Source organism: Vulpes lagopus, chromosome 12 (genome assembly GCF_018345385.1).
Source record: "Vulpes lagopus strain Blue_001 chromosome 12, ASM1834538v1, whole genome shotgun sequence".
Classification (NCBI taxonomy): domain Eukaryota; kingdom Metazoa; phylum Chordata; class Mammalia; order Carnivora; family Canidae; genus Vulpes; species Vulpes lagopus.
Genome location: NC_054835.1, coordinates 15,455,587 through 15,470,219, shown reverse-complemented (window position 1 = coordinate 15,470,219; position 14,633 = coordinate 15,455,587). Strand labels below are relative to the sequence as shown.

At 39.2% G+C, this 14,633-nt stretch overlaps 1 protein-coding gene across 1 annotated transcript in view; it reads left to right on the top strand.

The window, feature by feature from the left end:
- RPA1 (replication protein A1) overlaps positions 1 to 14,633 on the top strand; it is a 78,552-nt gene that overhangs the window by 8,399 nt on the left and 55,520 nt on the right. Inside the window, exons 2-4 of the mRNA XM_041726772.1 lie at positions 6,938 to 6,988; positions 8,264 to 8,342; positions 8,997 to 9,105. Of these exons, the coding sequence (XP_041582706.1) occupies positions 6,938 to 6,988; positions 8,264 to 8,342; positions 8,997 to 9,105 (239 nt within the window). The remainder of the gene's footprint in view (positions 1 to 6,937; positions 6,989 to 8,263; positions 8,343 to 8,996; positions 9,106 to 14,633) is intronic.

Sequence of the window (14,633 nt, the reverse complement as noted above, 5' to 3'; positions counted from 1 at the left end):
ATAAAGTTGTTACTAATTTTCATTTATTTCGCATTTTTCACTTCTGATAGTGAAAATATTTTCTTCTTCATCAGACTAGCTGGAGGTTTATCAATTTTATTAATCTTCAAAGAACCAATTTTTGGTTCAGTTGCTTTTTTCCTCTTGTTTATCCATTTTCTATTTTCTTGATTTTTGCTCTTTTTATCATTTCTTCCTTCTACATGCTTGAATTTAGTTTATTTATTCTTTTTCTGGTTTCTTATGGATAATTGATTTTGGGCCTTTTTTCTTCTCTAAGCATTTAAAGCTATAATTTTTCCTCTAAGCATTGCTCTAGTGAATCCCATAAATTTAGATAGATTGTATTTTCATTTTCATTCTGTTAATAATACTTTCTAATTTCTCTTGTTATTTCTTTTTCAACAGATGAGTTTTTTAGTTTATTGTTCACAGGGCACCTTACTGGCTTAGTATGTAGAGCGTGTGACTCTTGATCTCTGGGTTGTGAGTTCAAGCCCCAAGTTGGATATAGAGATTACTTAAAAAAAAAAAAAAAAAAAAAGTTTACTGTTTAATTTCTGAGTATTTGAAAGTTTTCTAGATATCCTATTGTTAGGATTTTTAGCTTGATTCTAATGTGGTCAAATAACATACTCTATGAATTCAGTCTTTTGACATTTATTGAGACTTGTTTTATCTTGATGGAAATATTCTAGGTGCACTTAAAAGAATATGTATTCTGTAATTGGTAGATGATCTAATTAGGTCGAGTTGGTTGATAGTTTAATCTTTCCTATTCTACATATTTTTTGGTCCATTTACCCTATCAATTACAGAAAACAGAATGTTGAAACCACCAAGTATAATGGTGGACTTGTCTATTCTTCTTTTTGTCTAGTTCTTCTCTTAATTATGTAGAGTTTTGCTTCATGCGTTATTGAAACTATTATTAGGTGCATACATTTATCATTGTTGTGTCTTCTTCAGGAATCAACCCTGTTGTTATAAAATGTCCCTTTTAATCTCTAGTAATATTCCTTGTCCTGCAGCCTTCTTTGCCTGCCAGTAATGATATATCTTTTTCCAAGGTGTTATTTTTAACCTCTTTATATTTGAAGTGCATTTCTTGTAGACAGCAAATAGTTGGATCTTATTCATTCTGACGATTTCTGCCTTTTAATGGGAGTACTTGAACCTCATTTACACTTAATATTGTTGCATGCTTGGGTTTAAGTTTTTCATTTGCTACTTGTCCCATCTGTTTGTTGTTGTTTAGCTTTTCCTGATTTCCGGATTATTTGAGTATTTTTTATTATTTGAATTTATTTCCACTCTTGATTAGCTGTACTCTTTGCTTTACGTTTTTAAGTATTGCTTTAGAGCACTTCATCTTAGTTTGGACTACTATTACAAAATAGACTGGCACACAAAGGATTTATTTTTCATAGAGGCTGGGAAATCTGAGATTGAGGTGCCAACAGATTCAGTTCTGGGTGGGGGCTGTGTTTCTGGCTTGTACCCATCTCACTGTGTGTTTACATGACCTCTTTGTGGGAAGACAGAGCTCTAGTGTCTCTTCCTCTTCTAAGAGCAGTAATTCTTTTTTTTTTTTTTTTTTAATGAGAGAGAGAGAGAGCGAGAGAGAGCGAGAGAAGCAGGCTCCATGCAGGGAGCCTGATTCAGGATTTGATCCCGGGACTCCGGGATCACACCCTGAGCTAAAGGCACTCAACCACTGAGCCACCCAGGTGTAAGGGCAATAATTTTGATATGGGGTATCCACCCTCATGACCTCATTGAAACTAAGTACCTCCAAAGGCCCCACCTTCTGATGTCATCATATTGGGGATTAGGGCTTCAACATTTGAATTGGAGGAGGAGAGACAAATATTTAGTCTAAATCATGGTGATTCTCTATTATGTATGGTGGATACACAACATCTTAGTTTCAGGTGTACAACATAGCAATTAGATAAATTTATGTTATGCTGTGCTCATTATCAAATGTTTTGATCTTAGAATACTCTTTATTTAAAGGTTTTATTTATTTAAAGATTTTATTTATTTGTTTATGAGAGACAGAAAGAGAGAAAGAGAGAGAAGCAGAGACATAGGCAGAGGGAGAAGCAGGCTCCATGCAAGGAGCCCGACGTGGGACTCCATCCCAGGTCTCCAGGATCAGACCCTGGGCTGAAGGCAGTGCTAAACTGCTGAGCCACACAGGCTGCCAAGGTTTTATTTATTTTAGAGAGAGTGAGCGCGCATGTGTGAGCCTGTGTTCGATCAGGATAAGAGCAGAGGGAGAGAGTGTCAAGCCGACTCTGCCCAATGCGCAGCCTGACACAGGCCCAATCTCACAACCCTGAGATCATGACCTGAACCAAAGAGTGGGACATTTTTCTGACTGAGCCACCCAGGCACCCTGATCTTAGAATACTCTTAAGAGATCCCTGGGTGGCGCAGCGGTTTAGCGCCTGCCTTTGGCCCAGGGCGCGATCCTGGAGACCCGGGATCGAATCCCACACGTCGGGCTCCCGGTGCATGGAGCCTGCTTCTCCCTCTGGCTATGTCTCTGCCTCTCTCTCTGTGTGACTATCATAAATAAATAAAAATTAAAAAAAAAATTGTTGCCCCTCTTACCCCCAAGAGCTTTTGTTTTTGTGAGATAGCTACCTTACCATATTTGAACTTATAACTGAGATATTCTAAAATTATTTGTTCATTTAAGATAATAATAAACTGCTAGCGTAAATAACATTTTTTTGTGAGAAACAGCTATGTATTTCAAAACAAGTAGAAAATTGATACTGTTTTACATTTTTGCACATTGCTTTAGTATCTGGCTTTAGAAGATATGACAGCTAGATTTTCATATCAGCTTCTGCATTCAGTATATTGATATTTTTGGGGAGAGGTGATCTATATGAAGGAAATCCAGCCTCAGGTATGTAGTTGGGAAAAGGGAGAGATTTTAAATATTTCGGGCTTCTTTTTTGATCGTTGTGATATTGTATATTACATATATTTGGTCTTGGGGCTCCTGGGTGGCATAGTCAGTTAAGCATCCAACTGTTGGTTTTGACTCTGGTCATTATCTCAGGGTCCTGGGATCGAGCCCCAGGTGGGGCTCTGCACTCAGTGCTGAGTCGGCTTGAAATTCTCTCTCCCTCTGCCTTTCCCACTCTGTGCACACACTCTCTCTCAAATAAATAAAAAATCTTAAGAAAAAAATAAAGAAGGTTGGAACTCAACCCTACACTCCCCTCTGCCCTGCCACTGTCCCCCGAGTCAGGATACATTGATCTAGTCACCAGTGGCCAGTGATTTAATCATCATGCCTATGTAATGAGACCTTCAAAAAACCCCTAAATAGGAGGCATCAGAGAGCTTCCAGGTTGGTGAATGCATCTACATGCCAGGAGGATCACACACCCCAAACTCCATGCAGGGACAGAAATTCCTATGCTTAAGACCCTCCCAGACCTTGTCTGATGTACCTCTTCTGGTTGTTCATTTGTATCCTTTATAATATCTATTATGATAAACCAGTAAAATGTTATCCTAAGTTCTTTGAGCCTGAGGAGGGGGTCATAGGAACCCCCAGTTTGTAGGCAAGTTAGGCAGAAGTGTGGGCATCCTGAGGACCTGCTGCTTGAGGTTGGTGTCTGAAGTAAGCAGGGGATAGTCTTGTGGGACTGAGCCCCTAACTGGTGGGGTCTGTACTAACTCTACATAGTGTCAGAGTTGAATTAACTTGTAGGACACCCACTTGTTGTCTGCAGAGAATTGCTTCACGTGGAAAACCCACACATGTGGTATAAGAAATGGCTGTGAAGAGAAAAAGGTTTTCTCTAATACTACATCAAAATTCAACAAATGGTAGTTTCTTTTTTTTTTTTTTTTAACAAATGGTAGTTTCTTAAAGGTTAATTGGAATATAGAATTGGTCTATCTTGGGGCACCTGGATGTCTCAGTCGGTTAAGCATCTGCCTTCAGCTCAGGTCATGATCCCAGGGATCTAGCCCCCAGTTGGCTTCCTGCTCAGGAGGGAGTCTGCTTCTGCCTCTCCTTCTGCCCCTCCCCCTGCTCCTGCTTTCTTGCACATGCACAAGCTCTCTCCCTCCCTCCAAATTAATAATTTTTTTTAAAACCAGTCTATCTTGCATTTTGAATGGATCTTTTGCTAATGCGTTATAATATCATGCATTGGTCATTTGGAAAATATGGTTCATTGCATTATTTAGATCATTAGATCATCCAAATATTGATGTATTTCATTACACAACAAAAATTCATGCTTATTGACCACGGTAATTTAGTCAGAAAAGTTTGCAAGCATTGATAAGCTGTAAACTTTATTGCTAATGGATAGAAGTTTTCAAAAGTTCTGATTTTCGCTAGAAAACCCTTTCATGATTGACAGTAACTATCATTTTCCTTGAAAACAGGTTCACTTTATTTTTGAGAAAATATTTACTAAATTCCGAGGTTTAAATAAGGGGTTTGTCAGTTGGCCTTTCAAGTAAAAATGATATTCTGTGGAAAAAAAGCAGTTCGTTCAACTCACAAACAACTTCATAAGTGCTTTTCCTTGGGGTGACAGCCAATAATCCAGTGTGCAACAGAAGTACTTTTTGCCTACTTCCCATACTGTTATATAGAATATTTTAAAATTTCTTTAAAGACTATTGAGTTATAGGGCACCTGGGTGGTGTAGTTGGCTGTGTAGTGCAACTCTTGGTTTCAGCTCAGGTCATGGTCTCAGTTTCATGAGATCGAGCCCTGTATTGAGCTCCACGCTCAGCTTGGAATCTGCTTGAGGATCTCTCCCTCTCCCTGTGCCCCTCCCAGTTGTGCATGCACATGCATGCTCTATCTCTCTCTCAAATAAATCTTAAAAACGAATATTGAGTTGTTTTGGCAGACTGTTCATTTACTTGCAAATCAGCTGATCCCACAGAGACTGGAATGGGTCTAGAATAGCTTTTACTTTGGTCTAGTTTTGTCCTGTTTCTAAAGCACGGCCTTTCTGGGGTTTCTCCTGAATGCAGATGTTTATTGAGTTTTCTGCCCTCTGGCTGGTTAGAACTCAACTGTATTCTAGCCTGTGGGAACTCCACTGATTTTTCATTTTAAACTGTCTAATACTTACTTTTGGCCTAGCCTTGTGGAATCTCTCTTTGTATGCACAGCTTAGAATTCAGCCAGAGACTCAAGGGAAATCCCGTGTAGGTTATTGAAGCTCTTTCTCTGTGTAGCACCCTCATCTCTGGTACTCTGCATCCATGAAATCCAGCTAACTCACCTCCCTGAACTCCTACCTGTGCTCAGCAGGGCCCCCACACTCTTCTTGGGTTCCTTTGTCCATACTGTGGTCCAGAAGTGCTTCTGTACAGAAAGCCAGGATGATTGTAGGGTTCCCCTCATTTCAGTGACCACAGTCTTACTCTACCTGTTGTCCGGTATTTGAAAATAATTCGTATATTTTTGTCCAGTTTTTTAGTTGGTGGCAGAAGGGCTAATGTGGTACCATTTATTTCAGCATGGGCAAAAGCAGAGGCCAGAGAACCAGTCTTCACTGCTGTTAGTTTTTCTGGTGGTCACCTTTAATTATTTATTTGAGGGGATCCCTGGGTGGCGCAGTGGTTTGGCGCCTGCCTTTGGCCCAGGGCACGATCCTGGAGACCTGGGATCGGGTCCCACGTCGGGCTCCCGGTGCATGGAGCCTGCTTCTCCTCCCTCTGCCTGTGTCTCTGCCTCTCTCTCTCTCTCTCTCTCTCTGTGACTATCATAAATAAATTAAAATTAAAAAATTCTTTAAAAAAAATTATTTATTTGAGAGAGGAGAGCACACATGCCAGAGAGTGGGAAAGAAGGGCAGAGGGAGAGAGAAACCTAAGCAGACTCTGCTGAGTGAAGAGCCCAAGGCTGGGCCTGATCCCAAGACCCTGAGATCATGACTTGAGCTGAAACCGAGAGCCAGACACTTAACCAGCTGTTCCACCCAGGCGCCCCCTGATGGTTACCTTTAAATGATGGCTTTTTAAAACAAACTAAAAGCCTGATTGATATTTTGATATTCTGGTTTTTTTTTCCCAGATATTATTGGGGGGGGGGGGTGCAGAGGGAGAGGAAAAAGGAGAGAGAATTTTAAGCAGGCTCTATACCCAATGCAGAGCCTGACACAGAGTTCCATCTCACAACCCTGAAATCATGACCTGAACCAAAATCAAGAGTCAGATGCTTAACCAACTGAGTCTCTTTTTAAAATTATTTTCATAATTGCTAGTAAAAGTCATAAGGTTTTCAAAAGATATAAAAAGAGGATTCAGGATGAGGTCTGCCTCACACCTGTGGCCCCTACTCATTAGACACCAGTGTTACATAAACATTCTTTTAAGGCTGCATAATATTCTGTTTTAAGGATTTACCATATTTAGTATTTCTCTATTAATGGGCACTATAATCAGATTAATGTCCTGTTCTCAATGAGTATGTATGTGATGCCTGTATTTTGGATGTAGGAGGTGTATCCTTGTGGTAAGCATGTATCCCACTTTTATGATTTTATTATTTGTCCATAGTGATAAAACTTAAACTGGATTTTCAAATGATAAGCTCCAAAAAGTCTCTTTAATAATGTTAACTGTGGGGGGGGGGGGGAGAGATCCCTGGGTGGCGCAGCGGTTTGGCGCCTGCCTTTGGCCCAGGGCGCGATCCTGGAGACCCGCGATTGAGTCCCACGTCGGGCTCCCTGTGCATGGAGCCTGCTTCTCCCTCTGCCTGTGTCTCTGCCTCTCTCTTTCTCTCTCTCTGTGACTATCATAAATAAATAAAAATTTAAAAAAGAATAATAATGTTAACTGTGGTTTATTCAAAATACCAAACTGTAAGAATATGTCATATTTTGGTCATGATTTTAATGTGTATCTCATTCTGTTTTTACTCTTTCAGGCCATCATGCAACAGGGAGATACATCCATAAAACCCATCCTCCAAGTCATTGTGAGTACCTATGAATGTTTTATATCAAACATTTTTTAAACTTTTTATGTAATTACAAATGACATTTGATTAAGCACATACAGATTTGTCCACTTTAGGAAATTCTCTCCCCCCAAATAGGCCAATCTTATTGTAACCCTAAGAGAGGAACCAGGCCTTTCTTTTTCCTTTCTTTCTTTTTTAATACTGTGCTAGCCAGGTTTAGACTTTGGGGGTTCAGATTTGAGGCTTTGCCTTTCTGTTCTTTCCACAATAGATGGATGCTGTGGTGCTACCCATCATTACTACTGCTCCTTACTTTTCTTCCTGCCCTGAGATTTATCCTGCTCAAATCTGCCTTATGTGGGCCTGCAGTGAACATATCTGCTTAAAATCTTCATTACCCTGTCATTCAGGGACGCCTGGGTGGCTCAGCAGTTGAGCATCTGCCTTTGGCTCAAGGCGTGATCCTGGAGTCCTGGGATCAAGTCCCGCATCAAGCTCCCTGCATGGAGCCTATTTCTCCATCTGCGTGTGTCTCTGCCTGTCTCTCTCTCTCTCTCTCTCTCTCTCTCTCTGTCCTCTCTGTCCTCTCTGTGTCTCTCATGAATAAATAAATAAAATCTTTAAAAAAAAAAAAAACTCATTCATTTAAGGAGTTCTCAGATTTTAGTGGGAATTTTAAAAATGCATGGAAGCAGTATCCTGGATCATCCCTGCAAATTCTGAGTCAGTAGCCCTGATGATCTCCCTGTTACTCCCAAACTGGCTGCTGTTCATCTTAAAGCTCTGTTTATGTATTTCACTTCCTTTGGAGAGTTGCCTCTGATTTCCTTCAAGGTGTGGTAAATGTCTTGTCTGTACCCCCGTGTCATGTGCATAATTCTCTATGTCTCTTTGCCTCTGTCTCCACCTCATTTGTAAGCCCCTTCAGGGCAAGGATTCTTTTTTTCCATTTTGTATTTTTAGTATGTTTTCTGCATAACACCTTGCATATATTAGGTGCATTGTCATATCTTTTTTAAAAATTAATTTTCAGTCAAATTTGAGTTGGGGAGAGATAGCAGAAGAGTATATTTTATTCTCATCTGTGTTGTGTTTAATAATGTTAGTAGAGGCTGGAAGGAAAATCATCAAATGTAATTTTCTTTTGCTTGGATTTAGGTGTCAAGAGAATGGGCAAGCAGTTCAGTGTTTGTTGAACTAAAGACGAACCCACTCTCCTGCCACTTAAGTTTACTTATCCCTGGGGACTGGGGAGACAACCTGGCTAATGAATCAAATTTTCTATCCTAGAACATCCGTCCCATTACTACGGGGAATAGTCCACCCCGTTATCGACTGCTTATGAGTGATGGATTGAACACTCTATCCTGTAAGTATGATGTATAAATCTAGGAATTTGCATTTAAATGATAAAAGCACACCCAGCACTCTGATTACAATAATTTGGGGGCATTTCAGAAGCGTACATTTGCTTGGCCATGCACTTCATTCAGACAGAATTATGGCTGGCAGAGAGCATTCTAACAATAGACTGGATCTAGTGGAAAGCTGCCACTTGGCTTAATTAATTTTCTCTAACTGGTGCTCTGTTTTCTTTGATTAATTTCCCTCAGGATGATATTGACATTTAATGAATATAATGGGTTAGCTGTCCTATACTTGCCTTTTTTGGGTTTTATTTCTGTGTTGGAAACCTTGCAAGGGAGAAAGAATTTGCAAAATAGATGCTTGCTATCTCTAGTCACAAGGTGAAGAACATAGAAAAGACTTCCTAGTCTTTGTCATGAAACCTGAATGATGGAAAAAATTATTTTGAACACTTGAAGAAATACATTTCAAAGTACCAGCAGATGTTTAAAGCACAGTAAATTATACTGTTTTTCACTATGCAGAATCCGAGTGGTTTTAATTTTAGAAACCTGTTCAAAATAATTGTTTTCCTTTACTAGTCTAGGTGTGATGAGCTTTCAGACTGTCATGATTGAGATGTTGTGGGGACTGAAATAATCTCTGTGCTTTTCAGCTTTCATGTTGGCAACACAGTTGAACCCTCTCGTTGAGGAAGAACAATTGTCTAGCAACTGTATTTGCCAGATTAATCGATTTATTGTTAACACTCTGAAAGATGGAAGGTATGTGGTGTTTTTCTTTATTGTGGGGGGTTTTCTTTGGTTTTATTGTGTTGTAGAATGGGGACTAATTTTTCTTTCAGCAGAGAATACCACAATTCATTTAGGAATAAAAAGACAATGATAAGTTTTCAGCTAAGAGTTTACAGCTATTGAGATCTGAACCTTAGGTGACTAAAACATGGCACCAAAGGAAGAGAAATTTGGAAACAAATTGGAAATTTCAAAGCAGGAGATTAAAACAGAATACAGAACTTTTATTTTTCATCTCTTCAGAAGCACTGTTTTTAGGATTCTCTTTTGAAATATCTTAATGAAAAGGGGTTACTGGGGGTCTCTGGGTGGCTCAGCGGTGTGGCGCTTGCCTTCGGCCCGGGGTGTGGTCCTGGAGTCCTGGGATCGGTTCCATGTCAGGCTTCCTGCAGGGAGCCTGTTTCTTCCTCTGCCTGTGTCTCTGACTCTCTCTCTGTCTCTGTCTCTGTCTCATGAATAAATAAAGAAATCTTAAAAGAAAGAAAAGCAAAAATGATGTAATTAATTATGTAACACTGCCCTTTTTTTGCAATCTTGACTCTTTCATCATAAATACTTTATTCAGCCAATATAGTATGCTGAGTACTGACATGCTCTGCCGCTAGAAGTGCAGTGGTGAGCTCCTGGGTAACTGTTACTCCTGGGTAACTGTTGCTAAAATAGGACCTTTTTTGTTGGGGAGAGGCTTTTAAGTTTTTTATTTTCGATCACAGAACGCATAAGAAACAAATACAGCAAACATTCCCATCTTAATAAGGGTATGTCAGTGTATGTTACAGTGTCATCTATAGGTTTCCAAATAACTTTTGCTTTGTTTGCTACATGGTTGTCCTTCTTTTAACTTTCAGCTTCTCTGTTCTTAACCTTGGATGTCTTTTATAAACAGAACATGATTAATTGGGGAGTTTATTCTACTTAATTTATTATTGATTTTTTTTCTAACTTTTGTGTTTTTACCATGTTTTTGCTTTATATTTTTCTTGCCTTAAATTGAGTTTTTCCTTAATTTTTTTCCCCTCTACTGGTTTGAAATACATTCTACTTGTGCTGTGGTTTTGTTTGTTTATGGGTGTTCTTACATTTAAAACAATCTATATGGGACGCCTACATGGCACAGTGGTTGAGTGTCTGCCTGTGGCTCAGGGCGTGATCCCAGGGTTCTGGGATCGAGTTCCACATCGGGCTCCTTTCATGAAGCCTGTTTCTTCCTCTGCCTGTGTCTCAGCCTCTCTCTGTCTCTGTCTCTCATGAATAAATAAAATCTTAAAAAAAAAATAATAACCCATATGTGAATTAACAGAAATTCTAAGATAGGTCTATTTTTACCGTCCTCTCAAATAAGCAAAGGTCTCAAAACGTTCTATGTTCAGTGTTATAGCTCAACTTTGTTTTTTATTTCTTTGAATTAGTATATTCTCTATGTAGGCAGCTGTTACTTAGACTTCCCTGTAGTTTGCTGGCTTCTCTTTGCCTCCTTCATCACACTCCTTCCTTTTTAGTTCAGTTCTCATCTTCCTGAAGAATATCTTTTAGCAGCTCTTATAGGGAAAATTTATGGGTGATAAAAATCTGTCATCTAAAAGTGTCTGTTTCATTCTCAGTTAAATGAGACAAGGTATAGAATTCTAGGTTGACAGTTACTTAGTTCTGTATATCATGTAGTAGGATCTTCACCCGATAGAATTTTATGTTCTTGTCACTGTGTTTTGTAAAACAACTTTTATTATACAAGTAATATATACCTATATTTTAAAACTCACACGAATAGGGGTTCACTTAGTTGGTAGAGCCAGTGGCTCTTGATCTTGGGATTATAAGTTCTAGCCCCAGGGGATCCCTGGGTGGCGCAGCGGTTTGGCGCCTGCCTTTGGCCCAGGGCGCGATCCTGGAGACCCGGGATCGAATCCCACGTCGGGCTCCCGGTGCATGGAGCCTGCTTCTCCCTCTGACTGTGTCTCTGCCTCTCTCTCTCTCTGTGTGACTATCATAAATAAATAAAAATTAAAAAAAAAAAAAGTTTATAAGTTCTAGCCCCACACTGGGTGTGGAGCCTGCTTTAAAAAAATGAATAAATCAAGTTCACATATACAAAATAACTAATTCCATTGCCTAAAATAACTATTCTTAAAAATTTTGTTGTAATCCTTTTAGAATTTTTCTGTGAACATTAAGTACTTATACATTTGTAATTTTCTTTAAAAAAACTTCATAATATGGGTTTATAATTTTTTTAATAGTGGTCATTTTTACATGTCCCTAGATAAACCTCTGCCATATATTATTTTGTATGTCATTATATAGATTTAACATAATTTAGTTAATATTTAATATTATACAGCATTTCACTATTTAAAATTTTTCACCAGTGCTTCTTAGAATATATTTGTAGTTCTATCTTTGTGTATTCAAATTTTTAGAGACTATTATTTTAATAAAAATGACACACAACAACAAAAAAAAGACACACAAAATCATTGATTCAAGCAGTGAAATAAAAGGTACAAAGAAGGAAAAAAATTGTCTAAAGTTCATACAACCCAGAAATAACCACATTATGAGTTAGTGAACATCATTCCAGATATATCACAGTGGTATTTATCATAATTGATAGAAATAATTTTGATACTGAAATGACAATATAAATATTGTTGCTCTCTTCCTCCCTTTTTTTTTTAAATAAAGATTTTATTTATTAATGAGAGACACAGAGAGAGACACACACAAACACAGGCAGAGGGAGAAGCGGGCTCCACACAGGGAGCCTGATGCAGGACTCAATCCTGGGTTTCCAGGATCAGGCCCTGGGGCTGAAGGCAGTGCTAAACCGGTGAGCCACCCGGGCAGCCCCTGCTCTCTCCTTTCCTGAATAATTCAGTCCAAAGTAATTAGGTGGGGCCAGGCAAGGTAGGTGTTTACAAGGAAGGGATAGTGGTGGTGGTGGTGGTGGTGATGGCCTAGAACCAGGTGTTAGCCCAAAGGGAGGAAGGTATCTTCATGGACTGGACTTGGGGATGGAACATAAGCAGGTAAGGTGAACATACATGAGGAGAGGGTGGTTGCAGCCCAGAATGGGTTGTCAAAGCCTCAGTAAGATGAGGTAAGAGTCTGTGTGGTTGTTGGATCCTAAGGAAGGAATGACGGCATCTGGGAGTGTGGGGATCTGGGACAACAGCAGGTTTCTGGGGAAGGGGAGGATGCTTGTTTGTAATAGGATGGTGGTAGTCTCAGAACCAGGTTTGGAATTTGAGCATTCAGAGGAGAGTGTCCATGTGTGTAGCAGTGGCAGGTAGTGATAGGAGTTTGTTTACCTATGAGGGGAATTGATCTAATATGTTGAAAGTTATGGGAGCTAGTCAAGGGAGAAATCAGTGATTCCGGATTAGAATTGAAGGTTTCAGAGTGAACTCAAGGTTTTTGATAGATAGATAAAGATATAAACATTTAGGGTTTTATTTTTTTTATTTTATTTTATTTTTTACATTTAGGGTTTTAAAATTAGATTTTTTGGGGTGCTTGGGTGGCTCACTTGGTTGGGTGTCTGACTCTTAATATCAACTCGGGTCTTCATTTTAGGGTTGTGAGTTTAATCCCCATGTTGGGCTCCATACTGGCCATGGAAAGGAAAGGAGAAAAGAAAGGAAGAAATAAATTTATTTTACTCTATTATTTTAACTCACTTTATTTTAACTAAATACTAAAACAGTTCTCCCATTTCTCCTGCCTCCTACTTTTTGTCTCTAACAATCACCAATCTGTTTGTTTTCTGTTTCTACAGGCTTATTATTTATTTCCACATATAAGAAAGACCATACATTAATTGCCTTTCTCTGTCTGACTTAGCATAATGCCCTGGAAGTCCATCCATGTTTTTGGAAATGGCAAGATTCGATTCCTTTTTATGGCTGAATAATAGTCTATGTGTATTTGTGTGTGTGTGTGTGTGTGTGTGTGTGTGTGTGTGTGAGTGTGAGTGACAATTCCTTTATCCATTTACCTAGTAGTAGACACTTAGGTTGTTTCCATATGTTAACTCTTGTAAGTAGTGCTACAGTGAACATGGGGGTATATATGTATATGTTTTTGAGTTAGTGCTTTTATTTTCTTTGGATGAATACCCAGAAGTGGAGTTGCTAGATCTTATGGTAGTTTGATTTTTAATTTTTTGAGGAATCTCCATACTGTTTTCCATAGTGGCTACACCAACTTAATATTCCTAACGGTGCACAAGAGTTCCTTTTTCTCCATATCCTCACCAGCATTTGCTATTTCTAGTCTTTTGGATAATAGCCATTCTAACAGATATGAAGTGATATCTCATTGTGGTTTTGGCTTTCATTTCCCTGATTCAGGGTATCTTTTCATGTACCTGTTGGCTAGCTGTATGTCTTCTTTGGAAAGATATCTGTTTATGAAAAAAAAAAAGACAGCTGTTCAGATCTGGTTGGTATATGAGTGTGTATATATAATATATATTATGTGTATATATAATTATATATATAGTGTGTGTGTGTTCCCTAGATCTGTCCATAGAGAGGGTTTTGGAGCAGCAATACCCCAAAAGCTATGAGCCCACTTAGCACCAGATCTTCGTTTCTGAATGCCACTTCACCCTAAAAGGAACTAGGGCTCCTTGGAGGATGGCTTGTACAGGCTTGGAAACGACAAGATGAGCCTGGGATATCTTAATGTGTCAGATGGTAAGGAAGTGCTCAAAGGGAGGTGGGACCCTGTCAAAAGGACAGAGAAACTGGCTTGCAGAATCTTAGACTTGTCAAATCTAAGGCAATTTAAAACCACAATAAAAATGGGAACAGATTATAACCTATTAAATAAAATAGGAGTTCATAAGTCCATACCCAAAAAAGGAATAGATGGAGGAAGAGAAAAGTTTTTCTTAAAATAGAGTGCCATCCGACAAATGTGGAAGGAATGATGGAATTAGAAAATCCCCCTTGGTAACCAGCACAGTGTTCGTTTACGCAGGAAACATCAGTGGGTGCCATGGCTGCTCTAACAAATTAACATAGCAGAAATTATTTGCCTGGAGGTCAAAAGTTGAAATCAGTTTCACTGGACTGAGATCCTTCTTTCCCTCTTCCAGCCTCTGGTGGTTGTTAGCATCCCTTGGCTGTTCACTGCTGTAGTTCAGTCTCACCTCCAGGTCTTTGTCCTATCTGTCGCCTCCTGTCTGTATCAGATATGCCCCCCTCTTTTGGAGATAAATGTGGTTGCTTTTAGGGCCCAGCAGAGGATCCAGGGTAATCTTGCCATTTCAATCCTGAACTTCATCACATTTACCAAGTTCCTTGTCCCATTCACAGGCTCCAGGGATTAGGAAGTGGATAGCTTTTTTTGGGGGGGCGGTCATTCAGTCTACCACAGATGCTGAAACAAGTCGATGAAAGTTTGCTGAGTAACAAGTTATTCACAACGTAATTACTAATTGTAAAAAGAAGCAGAGGCAACTTTGTAGTGGAGGAACCTGGCAGACAGCCCCT